We start from the raw sequence: 19726 nt of genomic DNA on the forward strand, positions 1-19726 counted from the left end.
GGTATACAGTTCACGTTATTTCTTATGGCCCTCCTGATGTTAGATGTGGCAACTAAGGAAATAAGTGGATATTTATTCATCGCATGGATGTCTTTTTCTGTTTATGTGTATACATACACATGTGTGTGAATATATGTATCCAATACAACCATCCTATATTGGTATATTGCTAATCTCGTAGAAGTACTGTTATTTTACTGATATTTTACAACTGTAAAAATTTACTGAAGTAAGAAAAGTAGCTTATTTAAAATGTACTCAAAGTGTAAGGTACTTTTGAGAAAATAAATAAATTAATTAGAAAATGTATATAGATATATATGTATGAAATCTGTTTTTTGTAGTTGAAGGCATATTTTTACAGTGTAGTCGCCACAGGCTTGTCACCACTAGGGGGCTCCACTGTGTTACTTCTGAAAAGTCAGCAAGTCAGTAACTCATTAAGGAAACTTTCTGCTGACAACTGTAAAATCTGACAATTACATTTAATCATATAATTATACATTCCGTTTTCCTGTAATTTTGTAACATTTTTTTTGTTAATTTTCTTACCATTTTTCTTTGCTTTTTTAACTCGTGTTCCAATCTTTTTTGCTGAAAGAAATGTAATGAATTTGCACAGGGCTGAAAGGGTTAAATGTCACAGGAAATCTGGCAATAATCATATCATATCATATCATTATTATATTATAATCTTGTAATTCTTAATTTTTTTTCTGCTAATTTTCTGGTGATTGTTTTGTGGTTGTGTGTGTGCAGAGTTTCTGGTAATTTTCCTTTGCTAATTTTTATTTTTTTTTTACTAATGTTCCCGGAAATTCTTGCTAATTTGCTGATCACTTTTTTTCTGCCATGTTTTTCATATCGGTGTTCCAAGGACAAAATCATTTCAAATGGGGGTCCAGGGTTTGATAAGAGTGGGTAGGGCTGCACGATTATGGCCAAAATGATAATCACGATTATTTTGATCAATATTGTAATCACGATTATTCATCACGATTATTCATCATGTTAGGGAAAGCATCTGTATTTTTATTGCACTACTTTTAAAAAACAATATATTAACAGTTTTCAGTGCAAAATGAAACATAAAATTATTTGACTCGTGTGATCGCTCTGTTCCGTGCTTGAATACAGTACACCTCCCCCACTCTGGCACGGTTGGAGGGGGTGTGCTCCAGTACGATACGGGCGTTCATGCACGAGCACATGCATGGTCGCGCACGCACCGCGCGAACGTGGATACAACGTAAATCATGCAACTTTCCTCCTGCCTCCGCAAATCGTTTAATGCGCGCAGCGATTACCGGCGAATGGCCGCGTTGCGCAATCAATAATCAACCATGTTGTCTGTGTCGCTGTCCATGGTGCTGCTGCAACCGTGTATAAACAAAAGTTGATTGATGATGAAAGGTATATGCAGCAGTCTGTGTGCGCCGCGCACCTGTCAGATCCGGCAGACCTGACCGGGTGGGCGCGGTACCCGGTTGAATGTAGCAGCCAGCTGACATGCCGCTCTGGCTGTCAGACGGGACTGTTTGGGCGCGTTTGGGCTTTCGCTAATGTGAGTGCAGGCCAGCCGAGGACTGGGGAGGGGGGCATTTTTGCTTTAGTACGATACGCAGCAAATGACCCTAATGTGAGCAGGCCCTGAGGAGCCTTTCTGACGGGGAACTTGTTGCAGGAACTGCCATAGCCTACCTTCTTCTCCCGACATGACTCACTCTCACCAGGCCACCGAGCTGCCGCTGCAAGGTGCGCTCGCTCGTTATTTAGGCAGCTTAATGAAGCCCTAACCATACGTTCGCCCCCTGGTGGTTGGCTGACTACTGGCTGAGAAAGTGCTTGATTAGATACGCAGCAGAGCCCGCATTTTAAATGTAAATATCGCCGACGATCAGGCTCATTTAATCGTGGCAGCCAAAATCGTGATCACGATTAAAATTCGATTAATTGTGCAGCCCTAAGAGTGGGGGTCCAGCATGGGGGTCCAGAATATAATAAAGTTTCAAAGCCCCTGGTCTAGAGCACAGCTTGGAAAACTGCTTTATGTCACTTGGAATTCTTCACAGCAGTCTTAACAAAAATAAATAAATAAATAAATAAATAAATAAATAAAAAAAAGTTGTACCTACTTTAATCGAATGCACAATGTACAGCATGCATATATGTTTCATCTTTTGTCTTTCCATTGCAAATATACACTACTCACAAAAAGTTAGGGATATTTGGATTTTGGGTGAAATTTATGGAAAATAAAAAAGTTCACGCTACAGTGATATTATATCATGAAAGAAGGGCATTTAAGTAGAAGCATACACTGGTGATTTCCTCATCTCAAACAATTTATTGAAACAAAAGCCAACAATAGTGGTAGATATACCACAACAAAAAATGTCAGTGTCTCAATAACTTGTCATGTGCCCTTGAGCATCAATTACAGCTTGACCACGACGTCTCATGCTGTTCACAAGTCGACTTATTGTCTGCTGAGGCATGGCATCCCACTCTTCTTGAAGGGCGGCCCTCAGGACATTGAGGTTCTGGGGTACAGAGCTCCGAGCCTCTACACGGCGACTCAGCTGATCCCATAGGTTTTCTATGGGATTCAGGTCTGAGAAAGTGCAGGCCACTCCATTTGAGGTACCCCAGTCTCCAGCAGCCGTTCCCTAATGATACGACCTCGATGAGCTGGAGCATCAAACACCTGATGTGAATTTTGCCGTTAAACTCCTTGTTAGAGAACAGCAACTTGTGCAAAAAGTACTGAAACACTGAACAGTTGGACATGTGCATTCAAAAGTTTACAGAAGGTCACATTAAGTTCACCTGTAAAGGTTAGAATGCATTTTAGGTTCATCCTGAAATTTCACCCAAAAGCCGAATATCCCTAACTTTTTGTGAGTAGTGTATATGCATGTCATTTTTATTCATTTTACTAATGCTGATTTTAACTATCTCAGCAGCGCTGCAAGTAAGGATGCCCTCAGTGTTTCTCTGGAATAAAGTTTTGAAACAAACTGAATCAAACTATGTGGACTCATCTTTAAATTATATCATTACTGTGCTACATAGAGATCCACATTCCAAATGTTAGTGGTTGTAGCTTTATGTGTCTCATGTTTGAGTTTCTATTGGTATTATGGGAATGAACACACATGAACAAAATCCAATAATGATCACTGGAAGTTCACTGCAATCCCATGAATCATGGTGGCACATTGCAATTGGACCTTGTTACAAATTTTCCCCACCTTAAAAAAGACATAATTCTGTAATGTGAGTTATCACGGGTTTATTCTATGGTCATGAAGGTTTTTTTTTTTGTCTTCCAACCAATTACAGTACATTAATCACCTGGCTCTAGTATAGAGGATCCGGTGATCCTGGACTGGACCTATAAAATGACCCAACCAGGGTGACTGGGTCCAGAGTAATAACTTTGGATGGTGGATTTCAACATAATAATGTGCAAATATAACTCAGCTACGTCATATCAAGAAATGCATATTAAAGGAGAGGTTCAGTATTTTTCAACCGAGGCTGTATTCAAAATGCTAATACCCATCATTTATAATCATATATAGCACAATTTTAGTGCTAGCTTTATTGAAGAGAAGCAGCACACAATTCTGAAATGACTGCATCTAAGGCAATATATTGTTGTCAGTAGTAACTAAAACTTATTAGCAGGCAAAATTTGCAACCATTTTTTGGGTGGACAATTTCAAGATGTATTTGACTGTGCTGTGAGTTTCACATTTTCAAAAAGGACATTTTGAATGGGTTTGAGGCAACAAGTGCCCTATTGGATTGTGCTGAAGGTTTCTAAGTAGCTTCACTAAGGCTAGCGGAGGTTGTGCTACATACAGTCATAAATGTTAGGTATCATTGTTTTAATACGGCCTGTACTGAAAAATACCAAACCTATCTTTTACAGGACCATACCTGTGATTTTGAATGTTTGGCTCATTTAGTAAAAATTTCTCCACATTTTACATTCCAGCAAAGCATTTTGCAAATCATGCAGGGGCACTAAAGATTTCAGCTTTCTGTAGCTAACAAAATGTTGACACTCAGAAACCACAGAACTGATAACTGGCTGTGAAACGCAAACATTTCCCCGGGGACTATTTTCCCTGGCAGAGAGACTGTTTCACTCCACCAAATTTCAAGTCATCAACCCAACAGTGGTGCTGCTTTTAGGAAAACTAAGAGGACTTTATTACAGTGATGGAATACTGGTGTGCAGAAAGTTTGAAGTCTCTTAAAGTTCATATTTATATCATAGTTGAATGAATGGATACCAATAGCTGGATAAAAGGTAGGAAAAAGATATCAGAGTTTGAAAACATGACTGCTAGCTTTGGGAAAAGATTAGCAGAAATGTGAAGCACATATTTTGTAGATTTTATGCTAAACATGCAAAATCACTGGTATGGTCCTTTAAAGCCAGGAGGTCTAGAAGTCTTTCCATGATTTACGTCTCCACTGTATCACTAGAGTCACTCGAATTCTTCCTCTTCTGTCCTCGACTTTTTCCATCTGGTGATCCATCATGATACGTCTCTGTCCGGCTTGCATCTGTCCGTTGGTGGGAGGGGAGTGTTTCTGGGAAGCTCTGCCCCGGCCCGAGCACCTGTCTGATGGTCACATTCACTCTGGAGCTTTCTATGTACCTAGAGCACACTCTCCAGTCCTCCCTGGACACTGGCCCCACCACAGTGCTCTCCTCCTGGGCTAAGTTCTGAGTGCCTCCTTGGTGTAGACCTGGGCTTTGTGTCTCTAAAGCCAGTTGGCAGGGGTTTCCTTGGGGTGCTGGTATGATACGTGGTACAGCATGGTAGAGGAGGCGACTGGGGCCTGACATCACCATCACGTCACCGCTGTGCATGCACATTGCAGTGGGGGGGTCCTCTCTCTGGGGGCCGCCCAGGAGGAATATGGCTGACTGTCCAAAACTGTCATGAGTCAAAACAAGACACGTGTTACATTATTTTAAAGTACTTATGAAAAAAAGAGGGTAAGAGGGACACTTGTTCACTGCTTTTCATGCTGTCAGGAGTTGTAAACATGAATATCATCTCATCACAGAGCAGGAAGTCACAGGAGTCTTTTGGAAGTGTTCTTCATGTTAACTGCACACATCAAATACTGACTGGAGTGTCCTATACCAGTGGATTTCAAAGCGGGCTCCTTGAAAGCCTTCAAGTGGGTGCACAAGATCATTTAAACAGAAGAAATCTGATCCAGCATCAATGACCTGACCTTTCCATTTTTTTTTTCAAAATTTTAAAACTTGTGTTCCAGTAATTATTTGCTTTTTTTTAAATACCTATGTTCAGTTAGTTTTTGGTAATTATTTTTTTAGTAATGTAACTTGGGTGCCCAGATCATAAAAAAAGTTTGAAAAGCCCTCTTCTTCTTTTTCCACTTCTGATAAGATGGAGGCTCCTCCCTGACCACAGCTGATGTCTAAGGCTGCAATCTGCAATAATTCTTTAATCCCAGCAGTATTTCCTATAATTCTATTGTCTGCTCTCACCTGAACGACAGCAACGGTTGCGTGTGATCCAGCTCTGATTCATCCACATGAATTCCTAGTGAGGAATCAGATCGGTAGTAATTGAGGATTCCTGCCTCAGCATTGAAGCCTGGGAAACCGCAGACAGCCGCTATGTGGCAAGACAGCATATGGAGATCAGCTGGGAAAGGTGTGTAATGACTTGCCGAGTATGTCTATGAAGGAAATGACATGAAATACAACATTTTAAGCTTTCAGTACAAAGACCACATCCATCAGGACACGCAGGGAGTGATGGAAGGCATTTCGACCAGAACACTTCTGGTTTGTGAAGCGGTTCCATTTAGGATTCTTGGAACTGAGGTACTAACTAGCAAACTAGTCTCTGTACATCTTTCATTTAAAAAAAAAAACAAACAAACTTGTTGATAATTTGGTCCGAGAGATGGCTCATATGAAATCCAGCCTTTGCCAACTCAAATTGACTTTTACAATTTACTATTTACTTTTTTAGTACCCCATGTTTTCCTGAAATTCAGGAGATTTCCAAATTGAAAGCAACACTAATGGTTCTTAGGCAGACTGCTGCAGCTTTTTGATTTCTCTGTCATCTCCATGTAGAATATTGTCATCACAGCTCCCACTTCAGGTCTGGCTATAGATTTCCTCTTATAGAGATTAACTTTTCAGGTCCTGGACCTATGAATTTTTGGTTAAAATACTCAATGTTTAAAAATTAGGTTTAAAAAACTGGAGCAGAACCAATTCCTTGCTGGCTGAAAAGACCTGGAGGCATTCCTTCCTCAAATGCAATGGAAATTATCCAGCTTGACTGAATTTGTCATCATGCAGATACAGTTTCACGTCGTATTTACTCTCAGTTGCACCTCCTCTTAAGTTTCTAGTGTTTGAGAATGTAGACTGCACATAATGTAAATTCACTGCTCTCACATACTCTCAAAATCTGACAGTGGGTGAGTTAATTTGAAGCAGCAACTCTTGTAAGGAACTTTCTGGAAATGACTTAATATTCTCAAACATGGTTGAATAAGGCAGATTGCTCAACTAGTTTCACAAAAATGACACTTGATTCAAGAAAATTCTTGAAATAAAATTACTGACCGACAAGCAGTAAGTCAGACAGATGCAGATCAGATTTGTTTGCTGATGCTGACCTTTCTACAAATGGGATCTGGGGGGGTCATCTACCTCTGATATGATGCAGATTAACTGATACATATTTACACAAGACTCAGCCAATACTTCACTGAGAAGACCTTGAGCCTGATGTTTATGATGAGACAGTTTGATAGGATTCCACAAAAGTATACACAAAGGTTGATCATTCAAATGGAGTGGAGATTTTTGATAATGATGGTCTAAATTCTGCTGCAAAGGTTATGCCCGTTCTGGAGGGTAATACTGAATATTTGGAATTTTAACATATTTCTCAATTTTCATTTGAAATAAAATATATTTTGTGTGCAGAAAAATGTATTCACTTTTATAAACAGCAGTATCTGTATTCAGAAATCCAAATCAGCTGAACTGACATTCAAACAGTGTTTACCTTGGTATTCCAGTCATAATGATAGCCCAGGGTGACCCAGCGAAGCCTCTCCAGCAGTGTTTTTGGTTCCCTCTTACCAGAGGGAGGAGCCCTGTGGGGATCAAACAGAGTGAGAGGTCAGAGAGGCACGCAGGTGAGAGCCTGGTGGTATTGCTCTAATGTTTTGTAGGATTAATGTACATACTTAAGACCTAATGCACATTATGTACATACTTTTGATGCAACTTATACATAATGCACATACTTTTACAATTTGTAAGGCATATATTTTTATGTTTGTATTCCTTGCTATTTCTTATCATTTAATTTGTCTCTTGTGAATATGATCATCTGCAACTGACCCAATTTCCCCTCGAGGATCAAAGTATTTCTGATTCTGATTCTAAGAAATTGAAATCCCTGGCTCCAAAAATGAAGGTAGAAGAAGGGACGCTTTCCCCAAAATCAATAACTCATGGTGAGCTGCTTTAACCCCTTTAAAACTTGAGCAAATTTGATTTCTTTCAACAACATTTTACAATTCTATATTTACAATTGAGTTATCATAAAAACCCCCAAAACCATTGAAAACAGTTACAAGAAAATTACTAAAAAACGTGAAAAGACATTGTAAAAAAGAAAAGAAAAGAAAAGAAAAAACTCTCTGGTAAAGAATAATTGTTTATTGACAAACTTATGTGTGCCTCAGCTTTTACTCCATGATTGACTAGGCACTAAGAGTAATATAAAAGAGTTAATATAAAATTAATGTTTGATCCTTCACAGTTAATATATTCACAAGTGACATGGCCCAGTGACACAGATGTTATTGATATCACAATGTAAAGCTTGATATTTTTTAAAAGGAAACTGAAGACCTAGCATTTCAATCTGGCTTTTAGTTTGGAATAATGTTACAGCCTTGGTTTTTCAGTTTAATCATTGGTTTTCATATTTCATATTCATATATGAACTAAGCCGATACTGTGCTTAGCTATTTAAGCTTAATATATGAACACAAAATGTATCTTATGTATCAGTGATGAAATGGTCGGTGTCCTGTTTCTCCAAATGTTTAAACTCTAATCTAATGAAGGATTAACTTGAACTGACAGCTGAGGTGGTTCAACTTTTAAATAATTTTTTTGCTTGTGAATGAAAGAAAATGAGAGACAATTAATCTGCTTAAACTTATATTTTGTGAATAGCCACGAGCTCTGTGCAGATGCTGCACCAATGTACATTTTCTGTTCAAATAACTTTAGGTGTAAGTATTTTACTACATTTGTGCAACACATATGTAGTAAAGCGTCACCTGAGGGCATCTGCACTCTTGTCCCAGATGTCTGTGGTATCTGTGGCCGACATGTGCATGTCCAGGTTACAGATGTTGGGTTTCTGAGGGTAAGTCTTTAGACACTGTCTGAGCCAGAAGGGCTGGGAGCCTGGCAGAAAGGGGTTGGAGATGAAGATGAACCCTGAAGATCAGAGAACAGAACAGTGCTGTGTTATATGATGAGATACTAGAACATCCTAAACAAGGTACACTCGTCTGCCAATATATCCAGCGATATTGTCCTATTACCCCCTCCAAGGAGGTGAAACCTCTGGCAGGAGATGCCATCGCCCCGTGCTTTTATCCATCCATCAACAGGATAAATCAACAACTGCTGGATGGATTTGCACAAAATTTAGTGAGAAGGTTGGTCATGGGCTAGTGAAAAAATTATTATCATTTTGGGCCATTTGGGTGTGTGGCAGTGACGGCGTAAGAGCGGACACTCCAGTGGCACAGTGGAGCTGAAATCCTCCGGGGTGCAGAACCCAGAGCTCATATTTAGCATAAATAGTCGATATAAAATAACAGAAAATGAGATGCATGGGATGCTGTTACTGTGAACGCTGTATCTAGAAGGCACCAAACTGATAAAGTTTAAATAAATAAATAAACAAATAAATAAATCTGTGTTAGTGTTGTGGTTATTTTGAAAGACCATAATGCTTTATAAAACAATGAAAACATTACTAAAAATTAGTACACGTTACAAATATTTTTGTAATTTAAATCCTATAATATTATACAACTATAGAATTGAAGAAGAAGATAGTAGAAAGTAGATGAAGCAGCCCTTTTGGAAGCTGAGAACTGATCTGATCTGATGGGGTGTATACCTGGGAAGCCCTGCAGGCCAAAAGCTCTCCAGTCTCTGACAGGCCGAAGTCCAGCTCTCCTGGCCTCCACATCACTCACTGCAGCAGTGTCCAGTTTAGCTGAAACTACCTGTCAATCATCACACAAACATACACATTATAAATTGAGCCAATTTTCATTTTATGTGTAATCCAGTTACTCTACTAAATTAACTACATACTGACCTCTGTGGAAATGAGGTAATTTGTTGTAGCATTGTGCTTTACTAACTGCTATCATGAACTGGTGAAGTCAGACCACACTTTGTAAATCTGGGTGTTGCCCACCATGATGAGGCTATACTGGTTACCCAAAAATTAATATGTCTGACCCTTGCTTTACAGCAGACAAATATGGAGGGACTGAAACATTTTTATGTCAATACATGGTGACTTATTCTTCTGGCCAACATAAATACAAGCACTTATTCAAGCACTGATTTCGATAAAAAAAAAAAAAAAAAAAAAAAAATGCTTAAAAACAGATGCTTACAAAATAACACCTTTCAAATTAACCTGGTATGGCTGTTGTTTGAACATTTCTTCTTTTAATTTTGTACATATTGGGAAATCTTGGATATAGTCTTATGACTACTGATCATGTGAAAATGTCAACTTCCAAGAAAAAAGTGCAGTAATCATTTACTACTAATCCCGTCTTAAACACACTCTTTATTTTTCCGATTTGGAGAAAATAAGGACACATCGGTGCCTAAACTTACTTGGGTTTTACTTGGGTTCTACCAGTACAAGTACATGAGACTTATTTGTTAGAGCAATACATTTTAAATAGCTCCCCATTGCTGTGGACAATTCTGGGAAAGAGGTGGATAATAACCCTGAGGGAAGGATTTGCAAAGGGACAGTGCTGTGAATGGCAGCACTATGGCTGAACACTAAATAGTTTCCAGGGTGGAGCTGTTAAAATCCAGTAGGTGGCGGTAATGCAGCATTGTGGTTTGCCAACCGCCATGAAAGCTCGAGGAAGAAGATGAGCTCTAATGGCTAGATCCTCTATGGCTAGATCAGTTTATGCTGATAGCAAAACACAAGCTAACGTTAGCTTAACACACAGATCAACCGGGGAGACTCCTCTGGATCTACATGCTCGTTTACTGTTCATCTCCACAGCTCCCATTCCTTGGAAAAACCCTTAACGAGCCACCAAACCATAACTGTCTTCCAAAGGCTCCACACACAAGTTGCCTGTGAAATACTTAGCCCCTCGTCATACTTAACATTATCCTCACCGTGTCGCTGCGCAGGCCTTTCGAGAAGTCGATGACATCGCTGAAATCAGGGGGAGGGTTTCGTCGCTTGTAAAACTTGAACAATTTCCTAAATGCATCTTCTCCATGCTCCACTATGGAGGCTGCCATTTTGGCCATTACTAAACTGACCTTTCAACTTTGACACATTACGACGAAAGACACGTCTGTGTAAAGTCTCATATATTGATATAATACAAAATAAAATACATGAATACCATTTTTAAGACACGGCAAGGGAAATCATCACAGCTAAAAGAGCAAGCGGACGTAAATACGTTTCCAAGCCGCAGTGTTGCCGGTTGCAGTTTGCGTCACGTGACAGCGCAGAGGTCAGAGACTGCAAGGACGAAGCATGGCGGCACCGTCGAGGAAAGTCTTCGAAGTGTTCGTGTCGAAAATACCATGGACAATAGCAAGCAGTGAGTTCAAACTTCATTTTCACGCTCCAGTCATGGGGCATGGCCTGTTAAGAATGTAACGTTAGCCTCGACAGCACTGCTCATGGCCGTCAAGGTTAGCTAGCGACCTGTTAGCACCGCGACGTGCTCGTACTGTCTCGCTGTATCAAACAGTAGAGCTCGACTTCACCTGTTTCTGGGTCAAAGAAAATCAAAGTCAGTGGTGTTATGTTGGTAAAAAGTCGCTCCACTTAAAGAAAGCTTGATACACGCTTGCTAGCACTGTATTAGCTGTGGCATGACAGTTTGGGGTGAACGTATCAGTGAAGAAGACACCTGCTCATCATCCATGTAACGTGAGTGTCATTTTTCTCTTGCAGAGGAGATGAGGGAGTACTTTGGACAGTTTGGCCAGGTCAAGAAGTGCCTCCTGCCCTTTGTAAGTTCTCAACAGCATGAAACAAGTAGATGAACAAAGCTGAAAACGTTTTGTCTGGGTTGCATCAACACTGATTACTTTACTCCAGTGGCCCCCGTCCCAGTCCTCAAGGCCCCCCTGTCCTGACTCCTGCAGGTTTTGGTTCCAGCTCTACTCTTGCACACATGACCCAATTAAGACCCATACGCCTTCATGCATACCCTGCTCTGGTAGATCTGTTTCAACCAATCAGCATGAAGCCCTTGAATGGATCAGGTGTGAAAGAGTAGATCTGAAACAAAAACCTACAGGACAGGGGGATCTTGAGGACTGGGTTGGGGACCACTGCTTTAATCCAACCAAAAACCCCACCAGGTGATTTCACTGACGAGTCCCTCCTCTCTGCTTGAGGGTGTTGTAATCAGTTCAGGAGTTTTTGGCTTCAAAATGAGCAAATTCAGATTTAAAATTAAGCGGAGCTCTTATACAAATAAAATCTATTCCTGGATCAGGAAGTCCAAGTTTAGTGATTTAAAGTGATATTAAATAATAATGCTTAAATGCTTGTGAAAATAAGTCCTGATACCTTTCACAGCCATTTACACAAACAGGAAATCTTAAAAATCTAATGTTTTAAATGTATTATTTTAATTATTACAAGGTTTTCTTGTAACTCTTTCTTTTCTGGCAAAGTTTCTGGTAATGTGTGAAATTTATAGATATTCTGTTACTTTTATTATTATTGTTTTTACTACTTTTCTTATCTGTCTATTTATCTGCTTTATATAATAACAAAAATCTCGTTATTTTCTTGTAATGTTCTTGCTACTTTTCACTAATTTCTTGGTCATAGCTTAAATTGGAGTTTAAACGTTTGACACAACAGGATTAAATTGAACCTATGTTTAGAATATAGACCGAGGTTAAAGAGAGGACTAAATTATGTGCAACAGAGTTGAATGGTAAACCATGATTTAATCTGATTCACAAATGAATCCTTTTTGCGTCAGCCCAGTCTTAATGTGCTGTGTCTCAGTGTTTGACTGTATTTTCTGTTGTACCAGGATAAGGAGACAGGCTTCCATAAAGGCTTCTGCTGGATTGGGTACACAACAGAAGAAGGCCTGAACAATGCACTGCAGAAAGACCCCCACATTCTTGAAGGAACCAAGGTAAACTTCTTCATAAATCCACCAAAACACTTATTATATCTGCTCTTCACTAGTTCTATGACGAAGACTGGATATGTAAGGGTAATGTGAAGATGAGATGAAAGTAATGCAATACTGACACCTATCGGCCTGGATTCTCAGTGTGGAGGATATGGAAGACACCACAGATGTGCCTTGCCTTTTCATTTCAAATTGAATCTAGTCTTAAAGGGATACTTCGCTCATAATGTAGAATTTTTGTATCAGGTATTCACCATGTGCTGCCTTCAAACCCCAAAGAAGAGGGCTTTACTCACAAGGCTTCATGGTAAATATATATTCCAAAAACACCAGCCATCTCTGAACCAGTGGAAAAAATGGCTCTGTAATTGTGCAGTTTGCAATTGCAAAATTCTCAAGTTTTGTTTTAACAAGTGCACATGTCCTCCTGTATAAACATGTCTTGGGCATCTAGTCATATGCTCAGCACCTCCCAAACACAGAGATTTTCTCTCAGATATTGCAGCATTGTAGCTGCCAGTAGAGTTAGTTATCCAGTTTATGCTCATTTAATAACCTGAGTTAAATGTTTTATGTTACGATGAGGGTGGGGTCATTTTACTGATGCACCTGACAGAACAAGAGAAGTAACATGAAGCTGTGTGTTACTGATTGAAGTGAAGGCCTTTGTCACTTGTGTGTTCCTTTCTGCTCCCCTAGAGTTAATGCATCCAATGATTTATGTTAATCTTACTTCAATCGATAATTTAAGATGTGTTTGCGATGGTGAACGCTGTGTATCGCACTTGGTTTATTTATGATTTCTGTATATTTATTTCATCTAGTTCTCACTGCATGTTATACCATGGATACTCAGATTAAATGCCTGTAAGCGAAAAAGAACACCTGGTGTCTGTGATTTAAGCAGAGCGGAGTTACAGACCACTTCCGTAAAATCCTTGTGCAGTCATGAACTGTGCGTGCACGATCCCATGTGTGAACGGATACGCCTGTGCTCTGTTGTACAATCCTAAAATTATAGCCCCGTTTTTTTCCGTTGGATCAGAGATGGCTAGTGTTTTTGGAATGCGAGTTTACTATGAAGGTACACAGGTTGAAGGCAGCACATCGTGAGTACTTGATAACAAAATTCTGCTTTATGGGTGAAGTATCCCTTTAAGACACACTATTATTACTAAGATAACAATATGAAAACACATTGGACTAAATACATTCCAAAAAAAAAAAAAGATTATCTTGTAACAGCTGGCGCTGGTTAACAATTAACCTGTTTGTATTGTATTGTATTGCCAAGTAGCGGCTTACAAGAAATGTGAGATTATCAAAAACGGTGAACAAAAAAGAGGAATTGCCTCGGTTTGTTGGTTAACTGTTTAGCACAACACATGGGGGTTTCTTCCATAAAATTATTTAGTAATCCAAGGCAAATAGTGTGAGGCTTTTTAAGTTAGGTTTCCATTGTCACTACAGCTACAGGAGGAGCAGGAAGTTCATATCCACCTATTACAGCCATTTTAGACTTATGTGTCAAAGAGCCACTGTAGCTGTGTGGTCACCAACTGTGGCTCCTGCTTATCCCGCAGAAGCTCCTGCTGTCGCTTACATGCAGGTCTCCATAAAGTATGACACTGATATGGCCTGTAGGACCACAAGACATATGATTGTTCTGCTCGATCGATTTGCACTTCTTCCATCTTTTGCGTTTAATCTGCACTGATAGTGAAGACAACCGGAGTTAGTCAAAGAGAGATGAGCTGAGGTGCTGTGCAAAATGTTTATTTGTATTTATTTTAGGTTGTAGTTTGTCTTGCGGAAGCCAAAGTTTTTCCAGACTTTGTATTTTAGGTTTGGTGGAGTTGGAATTGTTGTGTGTCAGCCATGCTGCTGTGTTGTGATGTTGCTGGCGCCTGGTGGAACAGGAAATGTTGCCTGTTCCATGATGCAGCCATAAGGACATTCACAGCATGTATCACCCAATCTCAGTGTCTGGTCTCACAGCCTTACAGACCTTGATGTTTTCCAGTGGGTTTGCAAAGGGCTTCATAAGTGAAAAAGATCAGATTGGATTCCTCTCCCATAAAGGTATATGGGACCCTTCAGTCGACATGAAAACCTTGCATCTCAAAATGTCAACTTTTCAGAGACTAAGAAAACACCCTAATAATAGAACAAATGGGGTTCATGCAGCAACTTGCGTCTTGTAGTATTTATACGAGTTTGGTGTGTTTTTCTAAGTGTCAAAAGTAAACAGATTCAACATACATTATCTCGATTCAGGCTGACATTAGAAGGATTCTTCTTTTAGTCATTTGATGCATTTGAATGAGCATCATTTAAAATCAGTTTCTTCAGACAATGAAATAATTGTCTCATTCCTATGTAGAACTACTGTGATATACATGTGTTTACAAATGCATTTACTCTCCTCTCTTTCTTTTCAGCTCCAAGTTCAGAGGAACAGGAGGGCTTTTGTGGGGCAGAGGACACTGACAAAGCAAAGGTCAAACAAAGATGGAGAATACGACTGAAACTGTGTGAATGGATGTGTCTGAGAGAAATGTCTGCTGTTGTATTTTTGTTATTCTCAGGTCCAGATTCACTAAGATTAAAGGCACCGGCCTGTGGTTATGCAGCAGTGAGCAGCTCTATTGATATTGCATGGACAAACTGTCTATGTAAAGTGTTTGACACCACCTCTCTAGGGATTTTTTCCACGCATTCCAGTAATCTGAGGCAGTTGGTGTGGTGAAGCGTCAAGGTGGTATGACAGTAGAAACAGATTAATCTTGGAAATCAGCAGAAAAAAGACGAGAATGATGGAAACAAAGGAAATTGATATGTGTATGTATATATATATATATATATATATATATATATATATATATATATAATTTTTTTTTTTTTTTTTTTTTTTTTTTTTTTTGCTGACCAGTTGAGATGTGGCAAGGGGGGCGGCGGGGGGAGTAAACAAAGCGGTGTGAAAATTACAACTACCTCGGCTGGCAAGCCTGCTTCCACTGCAATGAGCGAAGCCAATGGGACACTTTAGTTTTGGTTGCCAACCAGCCATTTTGCCTCAGTGAACATGGCCAGATTTAGATTTTGTTTGTGTCTGGGTTTTTGAGTTAGACACACTTGGATTTGCATGATCTTGCATATAAATAAACATAAAAAATAATGAGATTTCCACATGCAGGACCACGGCCAGGAGGCCTTGGCACACTTCTCCACTCATTGTGTACTGTTATTGACTAGCATGGCTTTCTGATTTGGACATTTTGGTGGGTGCGCTCTTCCATGTAGAAACCTTTAGTGAATCTGGGCCTGGATGCCATTGTCAGGTATTATATAAATTGTCCATGATGCTTTACTGCTGCATCTGTAAGTGGTATCCTATCATACACCATCAACAGTAGCCAGACAATACAAACTTAAGTGTATTTAACATTGTTTATTTATTCAAACAGCAGTGGAGAATTTCCTAATAAATGACAATAAAATGGACTGTGTTTTCATTTATTTATTTGTTCTGTCTGTTGTTAAAAAAAAAAAAAAAAGGCTGATATGCAGTCTTTCTTGGCTTAATAAGTGCTCAGATGGTTTTGAAAACAAAATGTAAAAAAAAAAAAAAAAATCAAATGGAACAATGGTTATTATATATGTTTTTGTTTTCAACTTTATTTGAACATTTCTTGAACCCATAGATATTATTAATCCCATGGCAGTAACTGTTGCTGTGATGTGGCAATCAGATATTTAGGCCTCGGTTTTAGAGAAAGATATAAACTGCTAGAATGAACTGGCATCTGTAATACTCACTTTTTGATAGTTAGACTTGGTATCCATTCTTTGCTTTTAAAAAATCTCTGATACTTAAAAGTTTATGCAATCAACATTTTCAGCGCTGTCCATAAGAAAAACCATATTCCTGCTTTACTTGGCAGACATAGATATCCCATGGTGAGCGGGATCAGAGCACACAAAGCAAAACCTTGACCCCACTTACCGACAACACCCAAGGCGTGGAAAAACTGCTGGACTTGTGCTGATGTATTTCTACTGCAGAACAGACTCACTTCACTCTGTAGACTCTGCACAGAGTTGAGCACAGACATGGACAGGGGACTGAAAAAATAAGACAAATTCTAATCTGATGTGTAAATGCTCAGATAAAGACAGTGGCCCTTAATTTGCCCCCTGCCCCCCAAGAAAAAAACAACAACAAATTGTGTTAGTAAGAGTGGATATGACATATGCATTTCTATCTGTCTATTTAAAAATGATAACATGTTAGTGTTAACTCCCAGCACTTCTCTTAACAAACTTCATAAGCCTGCCACAGTAAAAAAGTATATCTTTCTATCTATCTTTCTTCTATCTATCTATCTATCTATCTATCTTCAATTTCAATTCAAAGGCTTTATTGGCATGAAACTTTCAAGAACAATTTTTTCAAATCACCAAAGTACAACTTGCTCAAATGTTTGGACAGCACAGTAACTACATTAAAACATCAAATTGTACATTAAATATTTCAACAACATCAATCTATGTAATGTGCATGTATTTTGGCTATTTTATGTGTTTTGTATGCATTGGCTTTGCCTTTAAGTATCATTATTTATTAATAATTATCGTTGTTACTATGTATTTTAAATGATATATTGTTTTAAAATAATGCTTTATTTGCTTTTTTTTTTTTTTTTTTTTTTACTTCATTCTGCTATTCAGTTTGTTTCTCAGTGTTAAGCAAAATGTTGTGATTATAATGCCTTTCACATATTTACTGGAGGAAAAAAAAACAGCAACAAAGCGGTGTGACGCTTGTTTTACACGTCATCGGGTTGTAGTTTGAACGAATGCTTCGCTGCCTCGTTCAAAACGGGATATTAGAAGAAAAAAACATAGAGCTTGAATAGAGTAAAACACGGGACGGTCCGGCATTGACGGGTCCATTACACTGAACCTCTCTGCTCGTCACTGTACACTGTAAACATTAAAACCAACACGACCACCCGTCTGTTTTAGTACTCGGCTCCCCAGAATGCTCTGCGCGCCGTTGACGTCGAAAGCGTGCACGGCGAGAGGTCGAAACAAACCCGGCGAGTGAATGACAGCGCGTGTGGAGTGAAAAACGTTGATAAGGTAGCCAACATTTCTCTCTCTCGTTGTATTTGGTTTGTCATGTCCTTTCGTTCGCTGTTGTCATAGTGAAGCGGGGGTTTTGTGGCGAGCCTGGGTGCTCTCTGCTGCCTGACTCGTCCGGCGCGCCTGTTACAAAACGCAGCTTGCCATTGCATAAGTGCCAGAAGCGGCCAGTACCGTGCAAACACTCCTGTAGGATGTAGCGGAAGGTAACTTCACACCAAACTGATGACAGCTCGACTTTATAGGCTAATTGGTACATAGTACTCAGGCTTACTTACTCAGGCTTTGTTTGAACATTATTAGGGGCAAAGTTGTGCTGTTGTGAGCAGTTTTGCTGCAGTAACGAGGCACCCAGCACGTCAGGTAATGTGTGACAAGCCTGGGCAGTGCTGCAGGTGTAGGGCATCAGGTCTAATGTCAGTGCAGCCAGGGCAGGGATGATGCCTTTATCTCCTGAGCTGATTCTGATACTGGGGTGCTGATTCAATGTGTGTTGTGATTCTTAAGTGTTGCCATTCAATATTATGAGTTATTGTGATTTTTTGTTTTTTGAATTCTCCTCAAGTTTTTGGTTGTAACCTTACATGAGGCTGTGATTATCCTAGAGGTCACTATAGGTCATTTCATACAGTGATGTCAAGTTTGAAAAAAAATGGTCTCACGACAATGACATGACTACTATGGGGGTTAACATCATCACACATGAATCAAATGTGGCTCATTGAATCCACAAGAGTCTCAGCTTTCCAATCAAAGCCAACTGATGCAGCTCCAAAACTGTTTAGGCCCCAGTCTGCACAAACACACCATTTTACAACAGGCCACAAGAACACAATTGGACTGCATGGTTTGTGGCCCAAACTGCATGGGATTAGCAGAAGATAGGCATGTCTGTAAAGGGGAGAGCTGTGGCTGCCCAGAGAACCCATTTTCATTCAGAGAACTGGAGGTCAGAGGTCAAGGGACCCCAGTGAAAATGGCCATGCCAATTTTCCCCTTGCCAAAATTTAGCCGAATTTTGGAGTGATATTTAGTCCCCTTGCTGACAACCTGGCATGACATGTACCAACGGATTGCTTAGGATTTCCAGTTTCATTTGATGCCATATGATACCAATGACTTTAAATCCACTCAGTGATTTGTAAAAAAATTGAATTGCTGGGTGCCCCAGTGGCTTGCCTCATAGAGTGCATACCACTTGTTAAGACTTAGTTCTGATTGCAGTGTCCTGGGTTCAAATCTGACCTCAGGCCATTTGTTGTAGCCTAAGTTATCCCATCCCTAAGTGCAGGTCAGGCGTATGTCATTCAATACTGTATCTTGGTCAGATGTGAATGGGTAATTTTCTCCTAATTTCTAATTTCTCCACTCCATTATGCGAGTTAGCCAGCCCTCTTCCTAGTTCAGCAACAGTGCTTTTCAAAGTGTGGTCTTGAGGGTACCGTTCAGGCTGCTAATTTTCTGCAATACCAGCACCAGCAAACAGTCAAAAAATAATGCAACCTTAGTGAAAAACAATAGGAGAGAAAATTACTAGAAAATTATCACCAAATCATTTACATGAAAAGTATTCTTTGCCTCCAAAATGCTGTATCCCTGATGGCACATCAGTGAAGTTTGGCCCATTATATAATAAATTTATTGTGAGATTTCTCATGTATAAATGCTTGTGAAAGGTGTCTTAATAGATTTTTAGATGTCATGCTTAAACACTGACAGGAGAGATTAAAACATGTTTTAAAAATAACATGTAACTAAAATAATAACATGTCGTAATAATCATATTTTTTGTGCTGTATGAATTTGTAGTAAAGTGAATTATCATGGAACCCAAATTTTCTTCATTTTTTAATTTTTTTTCCCTGAGGGCAGCATGGAAGCCCCTCAAGCACCCCATTTTGAAAATGAATCGGACAAATCTTCAGAGATACTTAGCATGTGATTTCCAGACCTATTTTTGTCTGATCAGTGAAAACAAATGGCCAAGTGTGTTTGGCTTTTCATGAGACAGTAGTGTTGTTGTATTCAGGTGACACAAGGCTCTTAATATTAAGTT

General features: G+C 39.4%; 3 protein-coding genes across 5 annotated transcripts in view; 2 read left to right on the forward strand and 1 right to left on the reverse strand.

Moving 5' to 3' along the window:
• Positions 1-3278: 3278 nt before the first annotated feature.
• On the reverse strand, positions 3279-11536 carry alkbh1 (alkB homolog 1, histone H2A dioxygenase). Of its 2 annotated transcripts, none has more exons than XM_030044715.1 (6): positions 11269-11536; positions 9246-9354; positions 8389-8551; positions 7095-7185; positions 5546-5739; positions 3279-4961 (listed from the first exon to the last, which is right to left on the reverse strand). In XM_030044715.1, exons 1-6 carry the CDS (start codon positions 11281-11283, stop codon positions 4481-4483), a joined length of 1053 nt encoding a protein of 350 aa, XP_029900575.1. In that variant the 5' UTR covers positions 11284-11536; the 3' UTR covers positions 3279-4480. The 2 variants fall into 2 exon arrangements, with proteins under 2 accessions (XP_029900575.1, XP_029900574.1); XM_030044714.1 differs by lacking the exon at positions 11269-11536 and adding an exon at positions 10514-10690.
• On the forward strand, positions 10817-15363 carry slirp (SRA stem-loop interacting RNA binding protein). The gene is made up of 4 exons (XM_030044716.1): positions 10817-10953; positions 11313-11371; positions 12415-12522; positions 14964-15363. Exons 1-4 carry the CDS (start codon positions 10887-10889, stop codon positions 15048-15050), a joined length of 321 nt encoding a protein of 106 aa, XP_029900576.1. The 5' UTR covers positions 10817-10886; the 3' UTR covers positions 15051-15363.
• Positions 15364-17580: 2217 nt separating this feature from the next.
• adck1 (aarF domain containing kinase 1) overlaps positions 17581-19726 on the forward strand; it is a 118027-nt gene continuing 115881 nt past the window's right edge. The window contains exon 1 of one of the 2 annotated variants that reach the window (XM_030045073.1): positions 17581-17667. The gene's annotated coding sequence lies outside the window, so the exon portion shown is untranslated. Of the gene's footprint in view, positions 17668-17705; positions 17877-19726 lie in introns of those variants that run through there. The other variant, XM_030045074.1, reaches the window with a different exon arrangement.

The sequence above is a fragment of the Myripristis murdjan genome, chromosome 22, assembly GCF_902150065.1.
Source record: "Myripristis murdjan chromosome 22, fMyrMur1.1, whole genome shotgun sequence".
NCBI lineage: Eukaryota > Metazoa > Chordata > Actinopteri > Holocentriformes > Holocentridae > Myripristis > Myripristis murdjan.